Source organism: Haliotis rubra, unplaced genomic scaffold, assembly GCF_003918875.1.
Source record: "Haliotis rubra isolate DU_JTF1 unplaced genomic scaffold, ASM391887v1 Scf180, whole genome shotgun sequence".
Taxonomy (NCBI): domain Eukaryota; kingdom Metazoa; phylum Mollusca; class Gastropoda; order Lepetellida; family Haliotidae; genus Haliotis; species Haliotis rubra.
This window is the reverse complement of record NW_025765781.1, coordinates 42,466-69,385: the sequence shown is the minus strand read 5'-3', so window position 1 is coordinate 69,385 and position 26,920 is coordinate 42,466. Positions and strand designations below refer to the sequence as shown.

Here is a 26,920-nt window from a genome sequence, read left to right as displayed (position 1 = left end):
AGGTTTATAACTTCAATATTGCATTTGTATCACACAAAACGTTTTAGTTTGGAGACTAATTTTTATACTATATGCTTCACAACTTATGCTCTACCTGAACATAGTTACTTTCTAAAAGCGAAGTGCGAATATTCTGACCAAAACAATTTGTTTATATCAACAAATAATACTCACACAACAAATAACTAATTATAGTGTCAATGAGTATTCACATAAAATCCAACAGGCATTTAAAATTATGTGTAGGTTGTTGTTGCGAATGTGGAACACATTAGCAAGGCAAAGGCCGTGAAACTTCACGAGCAGAAAATGTCTTGTGACGACGATGAACTCGACAACAATCCTTTTTTCCTAGCACTACAGGTAAGAATTTATTCTCGAAGTGAATGTTAGTTCAGTCTCATGCCCGTCTCATGAAACACCAAGTTCCATTCATGTTGCTTAAGGGGCCAACGAATTGTTTTGAATGTTCTGTCGTATGGAAGAAAGTTTTGCATTATCATGCCCTGTCAGTGTCACTGTCAATTTGTCACTGAGTAGTGTTCGAAATAGTGATAACAGTCGTAATGTTGCCTCTCTGAGTGTCATTTATTGCGTATGTTTTCCTTTCCCAAACCTATTCTGTAACGTTTTACATATCGTTAGTAGATCTATGTAATAGAAGATATGACTGTTTTCACTCAAAATGGAATAAAGATGGGTCACAATTTTAACAGGAAAATTTTAAACTTCCGTTCATTAAAAGTGACTTAGTGCATATGACAATGCAGTTTATCAGGTGCTGCTTTTTAGTTAGCTCAGATATCCGCTATCACATCAAACGTCTTACGTGCCTTTTTAATCCTCGCTGTTAGTTGTGTTAGATTAGGTTACCCTCAACTCGGGACTCCGGCTTAGCCCTTGGATCCCCTTTCCGTTCAAACACCCCTTTATGATCCAGAGATGTCCCTTTAAGGGTTAAACCACCCTTTAAGATCGTTAAGGTTAACTGAGGGATGCAGTTAGTGTCAGTTTCACCTGCTTGCTTACTTGTGTCAGTCCTTTTGGTTTATGTGATCTTGATTTTGCAATCAAAAGTTTGGTTCAAAATGTCTAGTAATGAATTGGTTCAAAATGTCTAGTAATGAATTGTTTTACCAGAACCCTAACAAAATCTATGTAGATGCATCTGTAAGATGGGTACATGAACACAGTCTCTATTCTAGGACCTGCGATTGCGCGATTCGTGCTGAGAATTATCAAATCGCCCCTCATAAAAACAGCACAGCGTGAACTGTCGCGCATATTAATTTTATCCCTACATACCTTTCAAAAACTGTACGTAAAAACTTTATATTGACAGAAAATGATTTTTGTAAATCAGAGTTGGACACAGAGTCTAGTTTGATCGATAGCAACAGGAATACACGGCAGAGTAACCTCCCTTGGTTAAATCCACTAACGGCACTGGGGAAACGAAATACCATTCACTTCAGTATGCAAACAGATAAAACTTTTCAATAAAATTATGATTTTATTAATTACTTGATTGAAAACCTTAGACTAAAAACTCTAAACACATTGCCGATTGTATATTGCTTTCAATACACAGTTTCCTTGATGTTTTAAAGAAAATCGGTTTGTTTTAGTTTCGTTTTTGAAATCAAAATGAATAATATTATCACTTGAAGTAATGCAGACGACAAATGTAGAAATTTTTTTTAACGGTTTGTGGTAATTTGGCGTGAATAATGTCGCGTATGTTAATAAATAACTGACTTTTTTGCACAAAATACCATTGAGAACATGACAGCCACGTCTTCCCAGACCGATACGTCTGTTACAGGGAAGTGTGAAAAGGAGGGCGAGCAAAACCCTGAGACCGACCCGGGTCCCTGCGAGATTAAACCAAGTGTTTTTCAGATAAAATGGACCACCTCCGTGGTGTAGTGGTTAGAGCGTCCGCCCGGAGAGTGGAAGGTTGCGGGTTCGATCCCCGACCGCGTCATACCAAAAGACGTTAACATATGGTACTTGTTGGTCCCTGCCTGGCGCTCGGCATTAATGGGTACAACAAGGACTGGTCGCCTCGGAGTCAGTATAATGTGTCTGAGTGGGGTATTCATGCTTCACTGTGGCATTGTATCTCAGTGGGCTAGCACTATAATACCAGCTGAAGTCTGGGCTAGTACAGACCCCCGTGAAGATCCGGGGTAGAATAGGTCTTCAGCAACCCATGTGCTTGCCATAAAAAGCGACTATCTTGTCGTAAGAGGCGACTAACGGGATCGGGTGGTCAGTTCGCTGACTTGGTTGACACATGTCATCGGTTCCCAATTGCGCAGATCGATGCTCATGCTGTTGATCACTGGATTGTCTGGTCAAGACTCGATTATTTACAGACCGCCGCCATATAGCTGGAATATTGCTGAGTGCGGCGTAAAACTAAACTCACTCACTCACTCACTCACTGGGCTAGTACAAGCAGCTGGACATACACACACATGCACGTCGTCATATGAGCGAAATATTCTCCAGCGTGACATTAAACCCAATTTCACCTCACCTCAGATAAAATGGTTGAAAGAATGACCATGGCTCCCTCAAAATGAGCTTGGTGCGATGTTATGTTACTAATAACAAAAATAAAATGAGCAATAGTTTTACTGGTGATAACTTTCGTACATCCACACTAACTAGACATGCCCAAACCCGTGACCACCAGCTTTCCCTAATACCTATAACGAAGTCGCAAACCACAATAGAGGCATCTGTGTCTAATTTAGTATCCAATGAGGAATTAGCTGTTAAGTCTGACACAGTATATTGGCTTTGCAAGGAAAACATTGCTATTGAAAAGTATGGTCCAATGTTAAAAATCTTAGCGTTGGGGGTAATGCCACATACAGGTCACGGCCTCTTGCTGAATACATTCAGGAAGCAATTGCAAATACAATCATGGCTCAAATAATTGGAGATTTAAAGGATGCTTATTGTGTAGCAATTTTGATAGATGAAAGCACAGACATTTCAGTGACAGGAAAGATCATTGTTTATGTTAAAACGCCTCCTGATTCAGCGTAAGTATCCAAGAGACAAATTCCATGAATTATGGAGAATCATTGATGGCTGTCACAAGGACCTTTTCCCAAACCTACTGAAGCTTGCCTGTACTGGAATAACTTTGCCAGTCCAGACAGCAATTTATGAACGTTGTTTCTCAAGTCAAAATATTATAAAAACATCACATAGAAACAGACTGAGTGAGAAGGTACTCAGAGAGTTGATGATAATAAGTATTGAGGGCCCACCTGTTGCAACCTTTGATGCCAGCAAGCTCTTGAGGAATTCAAAACCAAAAAGCAAAGGAGGAACTTTCAAAGATTTTCTTTCAATATGTAACAATCTGAGTTAGAAGTTAAGAACTTGACTTTGAGTGGACAGGATGTGGACCAATTTCAAATTAGTTGTAAGCATTAAATAAAGTTTTAAAGATGTGAATTTCAAGGAATCTAGTTCAATTTTTGGAATAAGTGGTTCACGCTCATTTCAATCATTACAGAAAAAACAACAACTTCAAATTGTTTGTTATTCTTTATTCACATGAGGTTACAGGTACATTATTTAGAGAGACAATGATACTGGTATTCCCCCCTACTTTTTCCAAATCCCCCCCAGAGGCCCAGATAAGCTGCGTATCCGGGTAAAATACGCATAGAACATTTCCATTTACGCATTGAAAAATAATTGTTGCGTACCAGTTACGCATTTAAAATGTTAGATACGCAAAAAGTTTAAAACAAATGCGTACAGAATATATTTATAAAAGTCGCTTGTGTAATGAAAAAGACATTGATTGCTATCAAGTTGTACTGTTAGTATAGGACTAGTGTTGTACTGTCAGTATGGGTGAGTGATTTTTTATGAAATCATTTCCATTATATTTACGTTGGTTTTGATTAGGTATGACATAAGGCAGAACATACCTGCTAGTAAACTTACTCAATGACATAATACTTAGGTGAGTAAAATGACTGAAATACCCACATATTTGAAAGCAGTGGGTAACGGAAAATGAAATACCCACTCAACATTCATAATACCCACTCCAACAAAATGCAGTGGGTACAGTACCCACATGAGATAAATCTTATCTGGAGCTCTGCCCCCCTCCTTTTTATGTGAGGAGGGGGGGGAACAAATCATCCCTAGATTTTTAGTTCTAGAATAGACACTGATGAACAGCTTGTCAAATATAGAAAAATTGGAAAATATACATGTAAGAAAGAAATGGAACTTTTTGTGTGACTTAAAGTGATGCCTTGGAGTTTTATGGTTATTGGCATTTAACATTGTAACACATGACCAGCTACAGGTAGATGTTGTCGAGACACACTTAACTGGAGTTACTTGTCCCAGCCCAGGCATCCATTATATTGTTAGCCCTGGAATCTGTTCCATGAAGAGATCTTAGTGATAATACTGGTATGGCTGTAATTTACAGTCATCTGAGTGCTTAGACTACTGATTGGAATGTTGTAGTGTTACAATCCTTCTTAATGGTGTTGTTTTAGTGGTACGCTAATCACCTAAGGGCAGGAGAGTTACCTCCCTTCACTAATCACAGGGCGATTAACAGCATGTGTATCAAATGCACTTGTTGATTTATTGAAATCCAGTCCCCTGATAACCCATAAGAAACAGTACAAATGTGATTATGGAGATTAGAAATTATGAAGCACATGGGCAGCGATTAGACCTTAATGAGTGAGTGAGTTTAGTTCAGCAATATTTCAGCTATATGGCGGCGGTCTGGATCAGACAATCCAGTGATCAACAGCATGAGCATTGATCTGCGCAATTGGAAACCGATGACATGTGTCAACCAAGTCAGCGAGCCTGACTACCTGATCCCGTTAGTCGCCTATTGCGACAAGAATGGGTTACTGAAGATCAATATTCTGACCCGGACCTTCACGGGTCGATTAGACCTTAAAACTAAATGTTTCACAAAGTTGTCAATGAGTGGTTTCAAGATCAAGATTGATTCATGAAGATCTGTGTTTAAATTGGTCTTTAGCAACCAATGCTTGTCTTAAGAGACGACTAAAGGGATCGAGAAGACAGTCTTTCTGAAGTGGTGATGCATGCCATCATATCCCACATGTCCCAGTTACTTAGATCAATGCACTTGATTTCAGTCGCTGGAATGTTTACTTCAGACTTATTTGAGACCTATATCATACAGTTGGAATGTTGCAGAGTGTAGCATTAAACGTAAAACAAGCAAATAATCAAGAAATCAATATTGAGTATGTTCATGTATCGAAGGAGCGGTAGGGTAGTCATGTGGTTAAAGCGTTCGACCTGCCAAAGACCCAGGTTCGATTCCACACATGGGTAAAATGTGTGAAGCCCCATCGTGATATTGCTGGAATATTGCTAAAAGCGGCGTAAAACCATACCCACTCACTCATATACTTAAGTGAGCTGCTAACATATTCCTTTTATTTATCAGACCACATACCTGGATCTGTATGAACGAGCCCAGGAAAAATGTCATCTGATCTGTGTACCTCTCTCCTCATCTCTGGAGGGATTAACCATCAACCAGAAGTTTGTGGGTAAGTGTTGTGCTGTTGTTGGTTTGATGGCACAGATCGTATATTGTTCAATAGCACAGTAATATATGACAACAGTGTCTGCCATCATACAGAAAACCTGCGTATTTGATGCACAAATCATCTCAAATACGCAGTGAATTTAGAAGCTTGAGCCATTGTTGATGCAATGCTACTGGGTCCTTAGTTCAGATAAATCTCAACTTTTGGAAACTGGTTTCTCCTGTTATAAACGAGTGTCTAGTTTCGGATACATGGTTTCAAAGTGAAACTAATTTCTAGTTTTATAAACGAGTGGATGGTTTCACCATCCGGTTTCAAAATGGATACCCCAAAAATGTCTCAGCTACTGTATATGTGGAACGAATTGGATGACAGCATATGTTTTTCATTTTATCAGTTAATTAACAAATCATAAAGAGATGTAATTATACTGTTACAAGTAATTATATATTTACAAGTTACATAAAATAGTCATGTTCAATAAACTAGGGTAAATTTTAGTTCTCAGTTGATTTTTAATCATTTTTGGTTCCCAAAACTGCTCCATTTTATGTGAATTATACTTTTGTTTGTTACAAGTAATAAAATATATATACAAGTTACAGTTTCAGAACCCAGTCATAGGTTTCAATATAAACTGCAGGGTTTTCGAAAAATAATATTTTCCTAGTTCTCAGTTGATTTTTAATCATTTTTTGGTTCCCAAAACTGCTGCTCCATTTTGCCACCAAGATCAGCTGAACTGCTTTATTGGGAACCGGCATAATTGAATAGGCCCTAAATGTTTGCCAGTTAACTGCTGAGTGATGATTAAATACCTGACCTGCCTTACCTTGTTGATGTCACAGTTGATGTCTTGATGAAAGTTCCAAACTGAAGCTGGCTCCCAAAAACATGTCCATGACTTCCTCTCATGACACCAGGGAGTTATGATGACTCCTACATTCTTATGCCAGGGGCACACGCTGTGACAAGCTGTTTGTTGACATAGTGTAAATGTGGAGGATAATAGAATAATAGAAGTACAAGACTCTTATCATGCTTAAGTGTTTTTACTGTTCACAGAGTCAGCCGACCACAGAAAAATCTATACATGTTTTACATAAAATGTGTTTTTTTTAAATTTGCGTCATGGCTCCATCTTTGGTGTGTTTGGTTGATGAGAAAAAGAAAAAACAAACAGCTTGCAAAAATCAAGCAAACCTATAAACACGACACACTTGTGAAGTATGTTGAGCATGTTAAGTAACCATTTTGGAATAACCATGTAGATAATTGATCAAATGTATTGTATAAAATGTCTAATGATGATACTAATGTTTGTTTCAACAGAAACCCACATCCTGAGGACATCTCCATATTTCAGAGGGTATGTGTGGTCATATAGTTTTCGACCCCTGAAGGTCCGGGTTAGAATTGATCTTCAGTAACCCATGCTAGTCGTAAGAGGCAACTAACAGAATCGGGTGGTCAGGCTCACTGGCTTGGTTGACACATGTCATTGTATCCCAATTGCGTAGATCGATGCTCATGCTGTTGATCACTGGATCGTCTGGTCCAGACTCGATTATTTACAGACTGCCTCCATATAGCTGGAATATTGCTGAGTGCGGCGTTAAACAATAAACCAATTAATCAGTCAGCAAGAATCCCCATTCTGCCACCTGGAGAGTTTACTTAAAACAAATGTATGGGGCGGTGGGGTAGCCTAATGGTTAAAGCGTTGGCTCGTCACGCCGAAGACCCGGGTTCGAATCCCCACATGGGCACAATGTGTGAAGCCCATTTCTGGTGTCCCCTGCCGTGATGTTGCTGGAATATTGCTAAAAGCGGCGTAAAACCAAACTCAGTCAGTCAGTCAGTAAAACAGATGTTTTGAAGGGTCATAGTGCTCAGCTCAGCAAAAACTGATTGTCATGTTAGACTTATATGAACACACTGGTGATGATGCCTGTATGTGTTGTGCAGGCAATACCTGACAATCAACTCCCACAGCAGGACGGTGCTGCTGGAGGAAGGAAGCGGAGTCCTGCAGACAGGGGAAGGTAATACTGCACCAGACGTACTAATGGTCAGGCATTGGGAAAGGCAGGGGCCACGGGCCATTTTGCACATTAGAATAAAAAATGGTCCATTAAAATTTTGAAGTTTACTATTGATACAAGGGCAGTGGCCCATTCTAAATTCAGAATGGCTAATAATCCTGAAAATGGCCCACTGTCAGAGTTCTCTATCCCAATCCCTGAACCGTTAAAGTTAAAGATGTCGGACCTCCATGTTTTGAGTGGGTTAAATCACAAGATTTGCGTGCTGGTGATTCGTGCCTTACTCTGACAGTGTTTGTTTGAAATGTTCTAAAAAGCCTTTTCATGTTTATATAAGTGTATACAAATTTTGGTAGTTTTCATGTTAGTAAACTGTGTGAATTACTCTTAAAATAACAAACGAATGCTGTGGAAAAAATCTGTGAAAAAAGCAAGCAAATGATTATCTTTTCATTGAACATGTTCAAATTTTGGGTGCTTTTGTGGCTATTTCCAGGCTTCTCTGCAACAATTACTGTGAAGATATTGAATGAAGAATTAGCATACAACAAGGTAATATCTATACTTAATTAACAGAAATCAGGGATATTAGGGTAGCCGAGTGGTTAAAGTGTTTGCTCGTCAGGCCAAACACCTGGATTTGATTGCCCACATTAGAAAAATATGTGAAGCCCATTTCTGGTGTCGCCTACCTTGCTATTGCTGGAATATTGCTATAAGCAGTCTAATAATCCTACTTACACCCAAAACTCATGTATACTGTATTCTCCTCCATGGGATTCTAGGACAATAAGTGTTAGGTCACGATGACTCGGTTGACTGCATGTCATCATGACCTGATGGTGTAGGTCATCGCCCCAAGTATAATTGGATTGCCATTCCCCAGGCTCAGTTATTTACAAGTCCTCGCCACATATAGCTGTAATGTTACTGAGTGCGACACTCTACGCAGTCAGTAAGGATTACTCTCTTCTGTAATAAACAGAAACTATTCACGATGTATATTTTGTATCGTTTGTTTGCATGTTGTACTATGTTGTACTATTTCCAGGAGTACAAGCATTACAAAATCCTGGTAATTGAGAGACCTCTGGACCCAATTTACCATGTGAGTTACACATTTGCTTTATTGCTTCTGACTATAATTGTTAAATGACACTTCTACTTGAAATTGGGGCTGTGGGGTAGCCTAGCGGTTAAAGCATTCCTTCGTCACGCCGAAGGCCGGTTTCAATTCCCCACATTGGTACAATGTGTGAAGCCATTTCTGGTGTCACTTCGCCATGATATTGCTGGAATATTGCTAAAAGCAGCGTAAAACCCAACTCATTCACTCACTCTACTTGAACTTTAACTGAAATGTTTGTGGACTATGTTCTAGTGAGTGCCAAACAGTAGGAACATCTAAGCTTGTATAATTCTTTGTAAAAGCCCTGTCTCAGGATTTCATGGAACCCTTTTAGTTGTTTTTAGTTATATTATTGAGTGATGCTGAGTATTTTTATGTATTTTGTTTCTTAGACGAAGAATTCTTCAAAGGGGCAGAGTAATGGAGAATTGTACACACCAAGGGTGTCTCTCGTAGAGTAAGTATACAAATTAACAAATCAAGAAACACAAATATGATTATCCTTACTTTCAGATTTTTGTTCTAATTTTGTTGTTGTTCATGTTGTTTATTGGTTTTGTGAACAAAACAAACCACCCCAAAATAAGTCGTCGGCTGCACATATTGATGCAGTGGCTACATGCTTTATCAAGTGTTGTCCTCTGTACCCCGTAATATTGTAGTAGAGTTATCTCCGGTTTCATGGCCTCTATAAACAGAGAAGGCTTCAAATTATTTGAAACTGACAATTGCCAAAAGTCTGATAAATCTTTTTTTTCTTTTCAGGTGCAAAGCCTTTCTGAAATCATTTGATGAATATACTGTGGTAAGTTTGTCAAGAAGGAAAAATAGTATTTGTTGTTTACCATTGTTAATTTTCACGGAACAATGTCAAAAACTAGTAAAGAAATGTTAAAAATGTCATTTCATATCACATGAAATGGGTGGCCATGTTGTCTGAGGAACTATAGTTTGATGTGCAGACTTGTGTCCCTTGTACACGCAGATGTAATTATAATCTATGTAGATGGTATAAACATTTTAGACTGTGGCAGTAATAAGCTTACTGTAACTAGGGTAGCAGTGTACAAAATATAGCCTGTCCCACTGTCCTTGACGGTCTATTCTTGTAAAGGATGGTCTATTAAATAAGTAAGGCTGTCCTTTGATCAGGGGAAATATTTGAAAAAATAATAAACTTAACTTGTTTTGAACTTCGTCTTCTTTCTTGTTCATGTTCTTTCTTGTTGCAAACCATTTTCATTGATGTGACAGAGTTACTTCCCTTTGGCTGTTTACAAGTTCGCTTTCTTATTGGCTGAATAGATTCAGCTGTACCAATCACTCTTAGTGATACCATGCTGCAGCAAACTTGTCTAATGGCGGTAAACTAAAACGTTACGAACATTTCTCAGAATATTGTGATCAAAGCAACATTTGTTTATTATCCCCCAACGAAGTTGCAGGGGATATAGAAACGAGGTTCGTTTATTCAGTCCGCCCATGCGCCTGTTACACTTTGTCCGAAGCATATCTCCTAAACTATACATGCTAGCTTCATCAAACTTGGTACACATATCAAGCATGATCCCTAGATGTGCCTTTTGGGGTTTAGACCCAGATATGAATTTTATTTTTTGTGGTTTTCATGGAAACATGACTTAGGCTGTGACTATGAGGATGTCATCTTGTTGCATTTCCATGGCAACAGGTTAGGCTGAATCTGAATTTGGTGGTAGTACTCCTTTCTGGAACAGATCTTAAAAACCTTTCAATACTCTCCTTCCACTTTGCTGTATTCGCTCCAAAACATAATCATAACTAGTACACATATTCATAAAGAGTATTTTGCCATTGCGGGGGATATTGATGACTTTGTCTTCTTGTTTTTTTTCGTTTTAGTTTTGTGGACTGGCTGTGTTTATTCAGGACTGGTCACTGTTTTGGACAACCAGTCCTTGGACAGGCCACATTCCCAAAACTCTTTTTATACTCTGTAGGTTAGCCTGGTGGTTTGAAGCATTCTCTTGTCACACCAAAGACCCTAGGATTGATTCGCCTTATGGGTACAATGTGTGAAGCCCATTTCTGGGGTCCCCTGCGATGATATTGCTGGAATATTGCTAAAAGCGGCATAATAACTCACTCACTCACTGACTCACTGAGTGCAACCACTCTCTCACAAGAAAGACAAATATAGAAAAACACCTACTTTTAATCAGCTTTTGTTTTCTGTTGGTGTTTCTGCAAATGTACTGCTTGCTATTATGTATTTTAAAAAAATGACACATATATGTTCATCAGTAGCTTTCCAAATCTTCAGCAGACATTGACCATTATACAACATATCACAACTTATTCGAGAACTTTCTGCCTAGGTGTTAAGATCGCTAGACGATAGCATCTCCCGTTTCAACAAGAACTATATGGTGTTGAAGAACTACTTGCAGGATGCTGCCTCAAGGCTGGAAAACATGGCTGCTGATGCCATTGAGGTGAGGCTGATTTACCTCCGATGATTAGTGTGACTACCTTTTACTACCCGTGAAGATCTTGGTTAGACATGGTCTTCAGCATTGGGATCAGGTAGTCAGGCTCCATAGGCGGGTCCCCTTTTGTCATGAAATTTTATAATATGACCTGTGAAAAGGGGTACAATGAATACACTAGGGGTGTCACGATACACCAATCTCATGATACGATACGTATCAAGATTTTAAGGTCACGATACGATACGTATCGCGATACATAATTTTCGCACCTTTTCATAGCGTTACCTTACCGGCACGTACGCGCTCGCTGATTGGTCCATCAAAATAGTCTAGCCAATCACAAAAGCTGTTAGTTTCCAACCTATTTTTTAAGTAAAGCTAGCTACATCTATTTATCGGAGCGGTCTCGTATAATTTTACTATCAAGACTTTGAAGGAGATGGATATAGCATAAAAATTTGAATTGATAAAGTTTTAAAATAGGAATAGATACGCGCAAGCATGTATCGCGTATCGTATCGTCAGTAAAAATGTATCGATGCATCGATACATTCGCGTATCGCGACACCCCTAGAATACACTATGTGGCGAACATGATGCGTATCATGAATATCGGATAACGAATACGAATAATTATTCACGAATACAATATTGTAGTTAAGTGATTGATGTACAGTATGGAACGGACATGTTGACAGTGTTAATTTGTCACAGCAATAACCAGTGATCTCATGACACTCAAATTTGGTATGTAATAGTTATAATCGACAGTACCATGTGCAGTCTTGGCAAACTAACATGACTTGCACTACTGCAATGCTAGTACATGTTCCATTCTTGCATATCTCACTTTGGAAAGGACAAAAGGGTTCAAGTAAAACATGCTCCCCTTAAAAATCGTAAATATTCGTTAATATTCAGTTCTGGTGACCACGAATAATGAATTGAATTCATGAAGGGCTACGGTTCGATTCACCGAATATGCGAGTGAATTGTTACAGCCTTAGACTGTGACCCCCCCCTTTCACAAAAAGCTGTATCCGCCCCTAGGCTCACTGACAATATTCATGTGATCACCTTTGACCTTCATATCTTTCTTTCGGGGTAGTGGGGTTAAGCCAGGCTCGTAGCACCGAAGACCCGGGTTCTTTTCCCACATGGGTACAACGTGTGAAGCCCATTTCTGGTGTTAGATTAGGAATGCTTTGATTATTGGAATTGTTGTGACGTCATGTCTGTTTAAAAATGGACAAGTAAAATATGGATTTTTGTGTTTCTCTTCAGAACTGCACAAAATGTACCAAACATAAATTATACTCCGATCCCAAGTTTAGAGAAGCTCTGTCCGGTTCAATAGAAAGGTAGGTACAACACTGATGACAGTAACAATGATTATCACCCATGTGGCATTAAACTTGGAATTTGATTGACTGATATGTGAAGTATCATAATGTACACGTTTTATGTGAAATGTTCTGAACTAGGTATAGGTAAAAATGATTTCATGTGGAAACTTTTGTTATTTGATCAGCTGGAAACAATGGCTTAAACAAGGATTCGGTCAAACCTTTGAAAATGTGTTCTGGAAAACACAGAAAAGACAAATCTTCCCCAACTGTACTTTTGTGTGATTTTAGGTAGAATCGATGGGCAGGTGTGTTGAATGGCAGAGTAATCTTACTCCCTTGTAGTCATTCCTAATCTAAAGAAGAGTCAGAATCCCTCGTGTCAAAGTTGAAGGGCCGCCATATAGCTGAAGTATTGCTGAGTGTGGCGTAAAACTAAACTCACTCAAAGTTGAAGGGTTGCTGCTTGTGTATTCTTATTTGGTCATCGTTTCAACACAAAATGATGACAATAAATATATACACAAAGACTCCGAGTTTACAACAAGACATCTGTAAGTGAGAAACTTCGCAGTTTTAAACTGTATTTTAAAACTATTTTAAAGTTAATGATTGGACAAAGTACTGTGACTATGTGTCCCAGCCCACCCAGTTGGAATGGGTACTTCATTAGGATGAGAAAGCCACAATAACTCTGTGCGCCTAGTGGCTGCAAGAGTTGTATACTCCCCAGGGAGTTGAGATTAATAATACAATGTGCCATTGAGATTGACATCCAGTGATCGAGGGAAAAAATACCAGCACCTTGAGCATGCACTAGTTGTGTGGATCAAAAAAGAAACTTCACAAAATGTAATTTGAAAAATAATGAATAATTTTTCTCTGATAATACATCTATGTATCCGAAATGGGATCCCTATCTTTCGACTCTAGAAAAACGTAAGCAAAACCCACTCAAACCCATCCATTCGTCGTGCAAATGACGTTAGTGCCAAATAAGGTATTGCACATGCAGTCGATCACGTGATCTTCACATCAAAGCTTTCTTCATATGCACATGTTTGCATTTGCCTCAAGAATTGAAAAAAACACTTTTAAACCACAGTTCTAATGGTACTTGAAATGCCACGATTGTCATATGTGCAACATGAACGTGCCAATGGCATGTTGCAAGCGGGAAGATCAGTTATTGACGTCGCAAGAGCAATGGGATGCAGCCGTCGTACTGTGTATGACTTGCGAGGTCGTCTACAACAAACTGGCACCACTTCTGATCGCCCAAGGTCGGGTCGTTCACGTGTGACGTCACGAGCAGAAGACCATCAAATCGTCCTACGTCACCTACGTGACAGATTTCTGCCGGCTTCACGAAGCAGGGCTGAGATGTTTAGAGGTCGATTGTCCTCACAGACCATTCGAAATCGGTTGCGGGCTGCCAATCTCCATTCTCAACGTCCATATCGTGGGCCAATATTGACACCGTTTCATCAAAGTCAACGTCTGCTGTGGGCCCAATGTCAACTCCGATGGACCCAGAGAGACTGGAATCGAGTCGTCTTTAGTGATGAATCCAGGTTTACCCTCAGATTCACGGACGGCAGGCATAGAGTCTGGAGAAGACGTCATGAACGGTATGCCCAATGTTGTGTTCAGGAAGTCGACAGATTCGGGGGCGGAAGTTGCATGGTGTGGGGTGCTTTCTTTCTGGTCATCCGTGGAAACCTCACAGCTGCTGCTTATCGCGACCAGGTGCTCACCCCTGAACTCGTTCCTTTCATGGCGGCTCATGGCCCAGGTCTACATTTCCAGCATGATAATGCTCGGCCTCATACCGCGATGTTGACACCAAATTTCCTTCAAAACGCTGGAATCAACGTCATGGACTGGCCATCGAGGTCCCCTGACCTTAATCCAATAGAGCATGTTTGGGATGCACTTGGGAGAAGGCTTCGTGGTCTTAGGAACCAACCTCAGAATTTGCAGGAACTTGGCGCTGCCTTGCAAGAGCATTGGCGCAGGATCCCCAACCACGTGTTGACAAGCATCAGGTAGTCGATGAGGAGACTGTGTTTCGCAGTGGTGAATGCGCGGGGCGGCCATACACGATATTGAACTGAGAAATTTCGCATTTTTATTCTTGTGACTTGACATTCCGTATACCCATGTTTTGGAACGGCGGTGTAGCCTAATGGAACTGATTATGGCACTGTCAGTGTATCGAGTACATCACACAGATCTCAGCAATGAAATAATAACAATTTAACCATCTTACCATCTCTTGTTCTTTTATAGTGCCCTGAAGAAAGAATGTGAAGTTTCTTTTTTGACTCAGTATATTAGTGTACTGAAAATGAAAGTGTGACCTAACAAGAACCACAGTGGTTATACCTTAATATATTCATTTATCACTGAGGACCTGTATTTGCATACAGTTCTATCTGGGATGAATGATTCGAGTTTTGGTGTTCCAGTTATGTGCTGGGCAGCGTCCACCAGAAGGTGTTCCCGGTCATCTGTGAGGAGTTTGCTGCTGATGACCAACTGTTGTCTCGGCAGTGTCAGAAACTGAGTGGAATCACGCCAGAACACCTTGGTGTCCGAGTGGAGTTCTCATGCCCCCTTCCGTCTGCTGTAAGTAGGGGGACTTTGGGGGTGATATAGTTGTTGTCATAGCTAAAGTATTATTGCTATAATATCTTAATATTCTGTATCAGTGTTGTAATATCCTTTTAATAGCTAAAAAACTGTTGTTGCTCTATTGTTTTGTTTGGAATTTCTTTTTATAGTACAGTGAGCCCCCAGATATCCTGACACATTCGTTTCTGCGTAAATCGTCCGGATAACTGAAAATCCAGATATCTGGATATCTGTCATCCAGGCTTAGATTTTGAAACGGTAGCCAGCATACACTTCTGGTTTAAAATAACTTCCAAAACAGCATGGTCATTTTGATCATTCAGCTGATCGGTCATTAATCTGGATTAACACTTCACACGGTCAGCCGTAGATCAAAGCTTCGTTCGGATAAGTGAGTTACATTTGTGTTGATTTAGATAGTTGGTTGGTAAAATTTGCCGTCTGGGATCGGAAACCACATATCCATTATAGACAGTCACTATAACGTTTACAAGAGGATGTTTTTTCCATGAAAATTGACCAGAATGCGTGGTTTCCGGATATTTGGGGTCCAGGAATCCGGGGTCTCACTGTATTTACCTGTTGCCAGACATCCTGTAAATCTTGTGATGCAGGTGTTGTCATGTTGCAGGTGTTGTGATGTTGCAGGTGTTGTCATGTTGCAAATGTTGTCATGATACAGGTGTTTATGTGTTGCAGGTGTTGTCATGATGCAGGTGTTGTCAATGTGCAGGTGTTTATGTGTTGCAGGTGTTGTCATGATGTAGGTGTTATGTGTTGCCAGTGTTGTTTTGATACAGGTGTTGTCATGATACAGGTGTTGTCAATGTGCAGGTGTTTATGTGATGCAGGTGTTGTCATGATGCAGGTGTTTATCTGTTGCAGGTGTTGTCATGATGCAGGTGTTTATCTGTTGCAGGTGTTGTCATGATGCAGGTGTTTATGTGTTGGTGTTGTCATGATACAGGTGTTGTCATGATGCAGGTGTGTTTGTGTTGCAGGTGTTGTCATGATGTAGGTGTTTATCTGTTGCAGGTGTTGTCGTGATGCAGGTGTTTTTCTGCTGCAGGTGTTGTCATGATGCAGGTGTTCATCTGTTGCAGGTGTTATCATGATGCAAGTGTTTATGTGATGCCGGTGTTGTCATGATAGAGGTGTTGTCATGATGCAGGTGTTTATGTGTTGCAGGTGTTGTCATGATGCAGTGTTTATGTGTTGCAGGTGGTTGAACTGGCTAACCTGGATGGACTGACCACCCCCAGAGCTAAACAGCTGTGTCTCAAGTCAGCAGTGGTTGGTAGCCAAAATTATTTAGCTTCTCAAATGTAGCTTCTTCATCCTCAATAACTAAGAGTATTCAAAAAATTTCATTCAGAAATTACTAGTTTAAATTTCTTTAACTCAGTTTGTTAGTTGTCACATTTTTTGTTTGCTGGGAATTACTTATAATTGTAGGTAAAACATAGGGTGTACACATTTTGATCCGGACCCACAACTTTTTATGGTTCTGAGTCCTTAGGGCCTGCAGCTTTTCAGGGTTAGGGCAAACACTGGTTAAGGGTTGAGGCAAGGGTTAACGTCAGCGTTTGTTGTTTCAGGACAATGTGAGACAAGGGTTGAATGACACTGTTGATTTGTTTCAGGACAATGTGACAGAAGGGTTGAATGTTAGTGTGGATTGTTTCTGGACAATGTGACAGAAGGGCTAAATGTTAGTGTGGATTGTTTCAGGACAATGTGACAGAAGGGTTGAATGACACTGTTGATTTGTTTCAGGACAATGTGACAGAAGGGTTGAATGCATTTGTGAGAGAAAACCAGCAGCCGAACCTACAAGGACAGTCTTCAAGTGGGGGTATGTACCATTCAACTTACTCAAGGAGAAAGAAGAAATGATATGGAATTCATTTTAGTTTTATTTCCATTCAAACTGTTACTTGAAAGAATCCAGGTTTCGGGCACTGTCCAAACTATTTGTTTACCTTCTTGTAATCCTGTGAAGATCCCGGTTGGAATTGGACTTGTGTTGAGTAATGCTTGTTGTTAGAGGCGACTGGAAGGACAGGGAGGTCAGATTCACATACTCAGGATACCAATCACTGGATAATAACAGAACCAGTTTATGCAGATTCTCTAGTATTTCCCGGGTTCGATTCCCACATGGGTACAATATGTGAAGCCCATTTCTGGTGCCTCCTGCCATGATATTGCTGGAATATTGCTGAAAGTGGCGTAGAACTGAACTCACTCACTCCCCACTAAAAGAAAGCACAGGATTGAGGGTGTTAAATCACCAGCAGTATGGGGGAAAGGGAGAAATTTAAGTAGTGTATTGGGATGCAAATCGTATCACCACGATTATCGAGATATTGTTTCCCAGCCTCACCATATCATTACGTCTCTACTTTCACCGGGGCGGTGGGGTAGTCTAGTGGTTAAAGTGTTCGCTCGTCACGACGAAGACCCGGGTTCGATTCCCCACATGGGTACAATGTCTGAAGCCCATTTCTGGTGTTCCCCTCCGTGATATTGCTGAAATATTGCTAAAAGCTCCCCACTAAAAGAAAGCACAGGATTGAGGGTGTTAAATCACCAGCAGTATGGGGAAAGGGAGAAATTTAAGTAGTGTATTGGGATGCAAATCTTATCACCACGATTATCGAGATATTGTTTCCCAGCCTCACCATATCATTACGTCTCTACTTTCACCGGGGCCGTGGGGTAGTCTAGTGGTTAAAGTGTTCGCTCGTCGCCGAAGACCCGGGTTCGATTCCCCACATGGGTACAATGTCTGAAGCCCATTTCTGGTGTTCCCCTCCGTGATATTGCTGAAATATTGCTAAAAGCGGCTTGAAACTAAACTCACTCACTCACTCTACTTTCACTTATCTTGAATCACTGACTACGTTAACCCGTGAAGATCCAGGTTAGAACTTAGAATGACCCTTCAGTAACTCATGCTTGTCGTTAGAGGCGACTAATGGGATCGTTGTCAGGCTCGCTGGCTTGGTTGACACATGTCATCGGTTCCCAGATGCTCATGCTGTTGATCACTGTATTGTCTGGTCCAGACTCTATTATTTACAGTCCGCCGCCATATAGCTGGAATATTGCTGAGTGCACTGTAAAACTATCACTCACTCACTCACTCACTGCATCACTTGATGTTTGTTGTAGATGCCTGTTTGACCTCAGATGACCTCATCCCCATTCTGGTAAGACTTGTGAAACTTTTGTCGCTTGAAAACAGATGTAGTGCCGATTCCAAGGCTATTTTCTATTTTTTAAGTTACCCCTAGCATGTGCAATGTGGCACTGACTTACGAGAATTGACGTTTGTTTATTGGGGGGTAGCGTGTTGGTTAAAGCATTCACTTTTAATGCAGAAGACATAGGTTTGATTCCCACTGGGCAAAATGTGTAAAGCCAATATCTGGTGATATTGCTGAAATATTGCTAAGAGCGGCTTGAAACCTCTTTTTTTCACTCACTCATTCAATTGTTGAAGTATTTCAAAGGGGAAAGATAACGGAAGCAATCTCCTGCTTTCATTGGAGTTGTTGGAATCGATCTTCCGTATCAGTTTCATCTGATACATGCCGAATGCTTGCTTTAAATCGATTTTTAGGATAAGTCACAAATATTTGTGGTTTGAGGGGCTGACTGGAGGCCATGAGGCCTGGTTTAAAGCCATGAGGCATAGAATGAGCCTCACATGCAAAAGTAACAATGATTTTGAAGACCATACTCAACTTGAAACAAAGTGAAATTAAAATGTATGGTAAACGAATGTTCATCCTGAAGCAGATGCTCCTGTGTGTTACTGGTCAGGATGAACTTCAGTTGAAAATTATTGGAGTGCTTCTTTTCAATATTTATATTAGAATATTTCATAATAACCTTTCTTCAAGTAACATTCAGACTTCTGTTCAGGGGCCTTACAGAGCAATAACTGCTCCACTGCACTATGACTGACTGAGTTTGGTTTTACGCTGCTGTTAGCAATATTCCAGCAACATCATGGCAGGGGACACCAGAAATGGGGTTCACACATTGTACCCATGTGGGGATTCGAACCCGGGTCTTCGGCGTGACAAGCCAACGCTTTAACCATTGGGCAACCCCACCGCCCCCACTGCACTATGAGGAACAATGATGATAATAATAAGACTCATGATGAAAGGAAGGAATTCCACAGCTATTTTAAGCGTGCCAAGTTTGTTGGACAGAATCTGAAATTTGAGGTGGATTTTGTTGATGGCAATGTACTGCTGGACGGTACAGCAATCATTGCAATGGGAGTAAACCAGGTGAAGTCCTTCACCAAGTCTGCCCAGAGTCGGTCGTTTGTGGAGAAGCTTTCTGACAAACCATTGCATCGTGTGTACATGTAGTGTGTGGAACAGAATAGCGATTCCACCGACTCCTCCGCCTGGATGAAGTCGGCTGGTCTTCAATGTGAAACTGTGGGCTTCCTTTATGTTGCTCACTCCCACTCGCAATCGCCTAAATGTGATTCTTTAAGAGAATATTGACACGAAATGTTGACTTTGCAATGAATTCACAGAGACTGTGATGGCATGGCTCGTTGCTTTTACTACTGTCTCCGACATGCCTGTGGCTTTGACTCCGAGGTCCATCCATGGTACGACCCTGAACATGTCCCGGGTGTCATGGGAAATGATGCTTTCAAACTTCTGTGGAATAGGCCCATATACAGCCTCAGAAGAATTCCTGCTAACAAACCTGATCTTGTCCTTTTTGATAAAGCCAATGAATTTATATATATTGAATTTTCCGTCCCTTTTGACGCCAATGTGATTGGCAAGATTCAGGAAAAGCATACTAAGTATGCGGACCTCGCCTTGAAATGTCTCGCTTGCATCCCAAGTACACTGTCGTCAGGCTCCCCATTGTTCTCGGTGCCCTTGGTTTTGTACCTCCTGATCTCTTGGCACAGATCAGGGGAGTGCCCGGGTTCTCCACAGGGAGACAGCCCTTCTGACACTCTGGGTAATGCAAAAGACTGCAGTGTTGGGGAGCCTTCATATTCTCCGGTAAGTTCTTGGTGGGTTCGACTTGGCAGCGTTTCCTGGGAGTAGACCCATTCGCTGTCTGGGATGCATTTAGAGGGGACAAGGGCCCTGAGCTGATGATGAGCCTTACCAGCCTGACTGTGCCAGGATCACCCGAACCCTCTCTCCTGCATTTTCATCGTTAATCTGTGAAACATAAGTGCATTCATAATGAGCTAAACTCCATTCACCAAGTGAATTATATTATTATTACCCCAGATAACCCAAGCCGCCTGTGAGGTGCTAGAAGGCCCATCCTCGAAGTGGCCTGAGTGTTATGACTGTAATAAGCCTATGTTAACTATGGGAGTTTGGCTATAAGTTTGCTTTGTGAGATGTGTCCTAATTCACATAACTAATGTGCCATTCAGTGTAGTTGGAAAATACAAATAATATACAAATAATTTGGGCTGACCTTATCTTACCAACTTTATACGACTTGATTATCCCATATTTGTTATTTATTCAGTAGTTTTATGGAATTAAAGAGAAGAAGTATTTACTTTAAAATGGGAAATTTCCCTTGTGAGCGACTATACTGACCCATGGACCTTGTTACAGGTGACGGTTATAGCCCAGGCCAAGTGTAGTCACCTCCAGAGTGACATTTACTACATGGAGAACTTCACCTGGTTCTCTACCACCAAGGACATGGACAATGTCAGGTAGGTTATGTGTGCAGGTAGTGTTAGCTAACCTGGTTCTCTACCACCAAGGACATGGACAATGTCAGGTAGGTTATGTGTGCAGGTAGTGTTAGCTAACCTGGTTCTCTACCACCAAGGACATGGACAATGTCAGGTAGGTTATGTGTGCAGGTAGTGTTAGCTAACCTGGTGGTTCTCTGACCAAGGACATGGACAACCAGGTAGGATGTGTGCAGGTAGTGTTAGATAACCTGGTTCTCTACCACCAAGGACATGGACAATGTCTGGTAGGTTATGTGTGCAGGTAGTGTTAGCTAACCTGGTTCTCTACCACCAAGGACATGGACAATGTCAGGTAGGTTTATGTCAGGTAGTGTTAGCTAACCTGGTTCTCTACCACCAAGGACATGGACAATGTCAGGTAGGTTATGTGTGCAGGTAGTGTTAGCTAACCTGGTTCTCTACCACCAAGGACATGGACAATGTCAGGTAGGTTATGTGTGCAGGTAGTGTTAGCTAACCTGGTTCTCTATGACCAAGGACATGGACAATGTCAGGTAGGTTATGTGTGCAGGTAGTGTTAGCTAACCTGGTTCTCTACCACCAAGGACATGGACAATGTCAGGTAGGTTATGTGTGCAGGTAGTGTTAGCTAACCTGGTTCTCTACCACCAAGGACATGGACAATGTCAGGTAGGTTATGTGTGCAGGTAGTGTTAGCTAACCTGGTTCTCTACCACCAAGGACATGGACAATGTCTGGTAGGTTATGTGTGCAGGTAGTGTTAGCTAACCTGGTTCTCTACCACCAAGGACATGGACAATGTCAGGTAGGTTATGTGTGCAGGTAGTGTTAGCTAACCTGGTTCTCTACCACAGGTAGTGTTAGTTAAGGACATGGACAATGTCAGGTAGGTTATGTGTGCAGGTAGTGTTAGCTAACCTGGTTCTCTACCACCAAGGACATGGACAATGTCAGGTAGGTTATGTGTGCAGGTAGTGTTAGCTAACCTGGTTCTCTACAACAACGGACTTGGACCAAGTCTGGTTGGTTATGAGATTATGGGTTACACCAACGACGTAAACAATTAGAACCTGCATGGCTTGAGGCTTTCAACTGTTACGGGAACTCTTCTATTTCATGTTAACATCTATTTGTATTTTGTATCCTGTATATCATCATTGTTTTCCCAGCTACTGCTTGGTGACTTTCAAGGCGGCAGTGGAGTATATGAAGACGACTGATTTCAGTGACTTAAAGTCTCAACACATGGGGCCCCGGAATGAGGTGAGTCTGTTATGTCGCAGACATTGGTTGGTTGGTTGGTTTGTTGTTTAATAATAAATAATTGAGTCTGATAAGACAATCCAGTGATAAACATCATGAATATCAATGTACACAATTGGTATATGACGTTACCTTGTCAACAACATCAGCGAGCCTTACAACCATACCTTTTACCAGTGTATGAAAAAAGGCCCGTCCGACAGCCCGAGACGGTCTAGATTTCTGACGAACGGTCTAAATTTACAGCTAGCCAGCCCGATGGTCTGGTAAAAATTTTAAATGTTCCATACATCTGAGTAAATTCACCATATTTGGTCTGGTTAAATCCATTTTGGGCTGGTAACATTTTGAAGTTACCGGCCCTGATGTCTGGCTGGACTTTTGGCTTATTTCATACACTGACTTTTACAGTTACAGACCTAGTAGAAGATTGGTGGGAAATTCCATTCATCTTGTTAATTACCTCCCTTGCTCCTGTGCTTGTAGATCAGCATTGACGACCTGATGGCGGCTACGAACTCCCTGAGTGTAGACAATGGTCACAGCAGAGAGAAGTCACGGACCTCAAACAATAGGTCTCCGCAGTCAGCGTCACGCATGGACCGACAGCTGGAGCGCATCTCCAAGATACTCCAGGACTCTGCCGGGGAACTCAAGACAGAGAAGAGGAAAACAGGGCCGAGGAGTATATTTGGAGGTGGGCATGCTGCTTTTGTTGCTTCTGTTCTGTTCTGACCCGTGAGGGGGCGGTGGGTTAGCCTAGTGGTTAAAGCGCTGGCTCGCTGCCAAGACCCGGTTCGATTCCGGTTAGAATATATTTGATATTGCTAAAAGCGAAAACTAAACTCAGTCAGTTGTCATCTGAAGAAGATCCGGTTAGAATATTGATCTTCAGTAACTCATGCTTGTCATAAGAGGCGACTCACGGGATTGGGTGGTCCGGCTTGCTGACTTGGTTATCACATGTCATTGGTTCCCAATTGTGCAGATCGATGCTCATGCTGTTGATCATTGTATTGTCTGGTCCAGACTTGATTATTTACAGACAGCCACCATATAGCTGGAATATTGCTGAGTGCGGCGTAAAACTATCACTCACTCACTCAGTTGACATGAAACCGATGGTTGAGTTCTCCATCTCTTAAGTAGAGGATGTTCCATGATGAGCATATTGACAGAAGATCATGCTGTTTGGTCGTTGTTAACACCACACTAAGCAATATTCCAGAAATATACCAGCGGTCTGTAAATAATCAAGTTGGACAAGACAAGCCAGTGATCAACGGCATGATTCTACCCAATTGGGATACGATGACATGTGTCAACCAAGTCAGTGAGCCTGACCACCCATTAGTTGCTTCATATGACAATCATGGGTTGCTAAGGACCAATTCAGGCCTGAATCTTCAAGGGAAGAAGATGTTACGAGTTTGTCATTTCCTATATATCATGATGCTTAGTTAACAGATGGGTTTTGGGCATCAGAAATATCAGTCATGTTATAAAACAAATCAGGACATGAAGTGATGAATTTTGGTTTGATGCTAGTACAGAAGTGACTTTGGCTCCAAATTGTTTATTTGAACTGTTAATAAGTCTGATGGCTGTCTTCTTCGCAGCTCGGCCTGAGGTCTACCAAACCCCTGATGTTGTTCCCCAACAGGACCCCAGTAGGAAACGCCAGGAACTTGGGTACGTCAATGAATGTCTGTTTTGTCTGGTAGCCAGAGTATGTACATGTCTGGTTGGCTTTTTATCAACCTACATTTTCTCCTGGACTCGCTGACTTGGTTAATGAATCGAAGCTCATGATGTCAGTCACTGGATTGTCTATCTCAGTTGTCTGCAGACTGGATGATCTGTTCCAGACTGCTGTAGACCCGTGAAGATCCGGGCCAGAATTGATCTTCAGTAACCCATGCTTGTTGTAAGAGGCGATTAACAGGATCGGGTGGTCAAGCTCACTGACTTGGTTGACACATCTCATCGGTTCCCAATTGCGTAGATCGATGCTTGTGCTGGTCCAGACTTGATTATTTACAGACCGCCGCCATATGGCTGGAATATTGCTGAGTGCGGCGTAAAACTAAACTCACTCACTCACTCACAGACTGCTGTCATATGCCTCCTATATTGCTGACTGACAAATTAAACAAGAACCAAAGCACAAATATCAAATGTTTACAGACCACTGTCAAATAGCTTGAGAGCGGTCTTTAAAAGATAATGAAACCATGTTTATTGGTTTAGTTTAACACAACATACCACTAATTTGCTAAGAGCGGTGTAGGGGTGGATGGTTAAATCATCCGCTTGTCACGCTGAAGACCCGGGTTTGATTCCCCACATGGATACAATGTGTGAAGCCCATTTATGGTGTCCTCCACGTGATATCGTTGAAATATTGCTTAAAGCGGCATAAAAGCATACTCGCTCGCTCACTCACTCACTGAAAGTGGTGTAAAATCACTTTTTCAGTCACTCTTCTATCTGTATGCTCCCATTTTGCAATATACACTTTAGTAAATGTTTCTTTGGGTTTCAGGGAGTTTTTATCTGCTCTCCAAGATGACGACTTTGACCAGCCATTCGGGAAACAGACTTGATGTTGTCTCCCCGGGAACACTCTGCCCAACATGTCTTTCAAGCCAACCTTCAATAGCTTCCTTCCTCTCAGTCTTCCGTGCCAGAGAGATGCAGCAGTGTCATGTGACAGCCTTAGTTGAGAGATAATGAGTGATTGTACTTCCTTGTATCTTTGTTGCACATTTCGTGATTTTAGGTAGAATTGAAAGCGGGGACCTGTGCTGATCATAAGAGACGATGGAAAGGATTTGGTGGTCAGTGACACGTGACCCTGTATCCAACCCTGAGGATATGGGATGTTATTCATGATATCAGTCACTGGATTGTCTGGTCCTGACTTGATTATTTACAGGCCGTGGCTGTCATTGTCATAGACATTCACGCGTTGACTGCCTATCATGAGTATACTCATAGTAACAATTCTGGCAGAATTTGCCACTACAAATTATCTCGTACGTATATCAGTAGTATTATATAGCAAGTTTCACATGTTGGCAAAACGGGCACAAAAAACAATCATCTCCTGGACTCTTTTGTTACCGCCATGAGATGTTTGCTTCTTGTGCCTACGAGTATACTTGTGGTGGCAGTCAACGTGTTAAGCAGTTATATTTGGTCAGTACCAGAAAGGTTAGGGTTCATAGGAACAGGTTTGGAATGGTGTAATTCTTAGTAGACACAATATATGCAATATATGTCAGTTAGTCGACATGTGATAATGACAAGACTACCATGGTAACTGTTTTCATTTTATTCCTTGGACAAAATGGATTTTACCAAATTCTCGAACAGATTCCATCACAGACTTTACTTGTCGTTAGTAAATATTAGGGAAAGTTGCGGGTGGGCAAGTCAAGAACACACACACCTTGATATGAACAAAAGCAATACAATTTCAGGTGTCACTCATTCATCCATCATGCTGTCGATCACTGGATTGTCCGTGACAGACTGTTGCTATTTTACTGGAATATTGCTTAGTGCTGCTTTTAGACAACAAACAAAGCCGTTCAACCACTCACTCACTCAGCCGTGTTTCTGTCTCTGGGTTATATGTCAACATTGATAGTGCTGCTGCTTTGTTGTGAATTATGGAGGCAATCCAGGAGGATGTTCTCATTTCCAGATACCTAAAATACTCATACATAATTTGACTGTATTGACAGGCATTTGAATACACCAATGATATTGTGGACAGTATGCATCAGTACTTTCAGTTGTCCCAGATACATTATAGCCTTAACAAGGGGTAAGAAAACTCAGTTCATTAGCATGATGGCAACTATAGATGAGAGTTATTTCCCTTTGGTTTGAGTTGCAGAATTGAAGATTCATCCAGATTTATGTAGATCTGCTAAGAGTTTGATTTCATACAGTATCTGACAGATAGAAGGAAAATGGCCAATTCCGATATTGTTGACAATCCTTTATTCATTTCTATTACATCTATATATCTATTAAGTTGGCTTGATAATTCGAAAACTATTGCAATATGTTTTGATTTGTAAAGTAGAATACTGGCAACATCAGTTTTGATGTTTTTAGTTCAAATTTGATAGATTCTATTAGGATTTCTGCACACTTGGGGATGAAATTGGCCCCCAGCAGATCTAAATAAAACTGGAAGAATCTTCAATTCTGCAAACTCAAACCAGAGGGAAATAACTCTAATCTATTGTCATCGCTGCTAATCAACTGAGGTACATGAGGTTAAGGTTACTTCTTAATGCATTTTCCTATATTCTGTTGTATATTAGAGGCTGTAAGTTTCACTTACCATTTTGAGCTTTTGACCTCATAAGAAAATAAAGAAACCAGCAAGCAAAATATTGTTCTAATTGTCTTCTGCCGGTCCTAGCCTTTTGACAGGTCTTCCATCTACTAGGTATTGAGGAATATGTCATTTTCAGAATACATCATCTCAAATTTTGGTAATTATGTTATTTTAGAATTTTATATTTACCATATGTGAACTGTGTATGTGATATTACTATATAATTGTTTTCTATTATATGTATTTGTTTACATATGTTGAATTTGTTGTGCATAATCTTTTCTTGTCATGTTTATGTCATGTCTGTTGATGTAGACCGT

At 40.9% G+C, this 26,920-nt stretch overlaps 1 protein-coding gene across 1 annotated transcript; it reads left to right on the top strand.

Annotated features, from left to right (window-relative positions):
• The first annotated feature begins 257 nt into the window (after positions 1-257).
• LOC124273412 (ankyrin repeat domain-containing protein 27-like) lies at positions 258-26,920 on the top strand. Its single transcript, XM_046708671.1, has 19 exons — positions 258-363; positions 5,498-5,603; positions 6,936-6,972; positions 7,572-7,648; positions 8,145-8,200; positions 8,700-8,756; positions 9,170-9,234; positions 9,543-9,582; positions 11,135-11,251; positions 12,533-12,609; positions 15,066-15,225; positions 16,453-16,524; positions 17,008-17,086; positions 18,409-18,446; positions 20,868-20,971; positions 22,147-22,240; positions 22,727-22,937; positions 23,860-23,932; positions 24,786-26,920. Exons 1-19 carry the CDS (start codon positions 310-312, stop codon positions 24,844-24,846), a joined length of 1,578 nt encoding a protein of 525 aa, XP_046564627.1. The 5' UTR covers positions 258-309; the 3' UTR covers positions 24,847-26,920.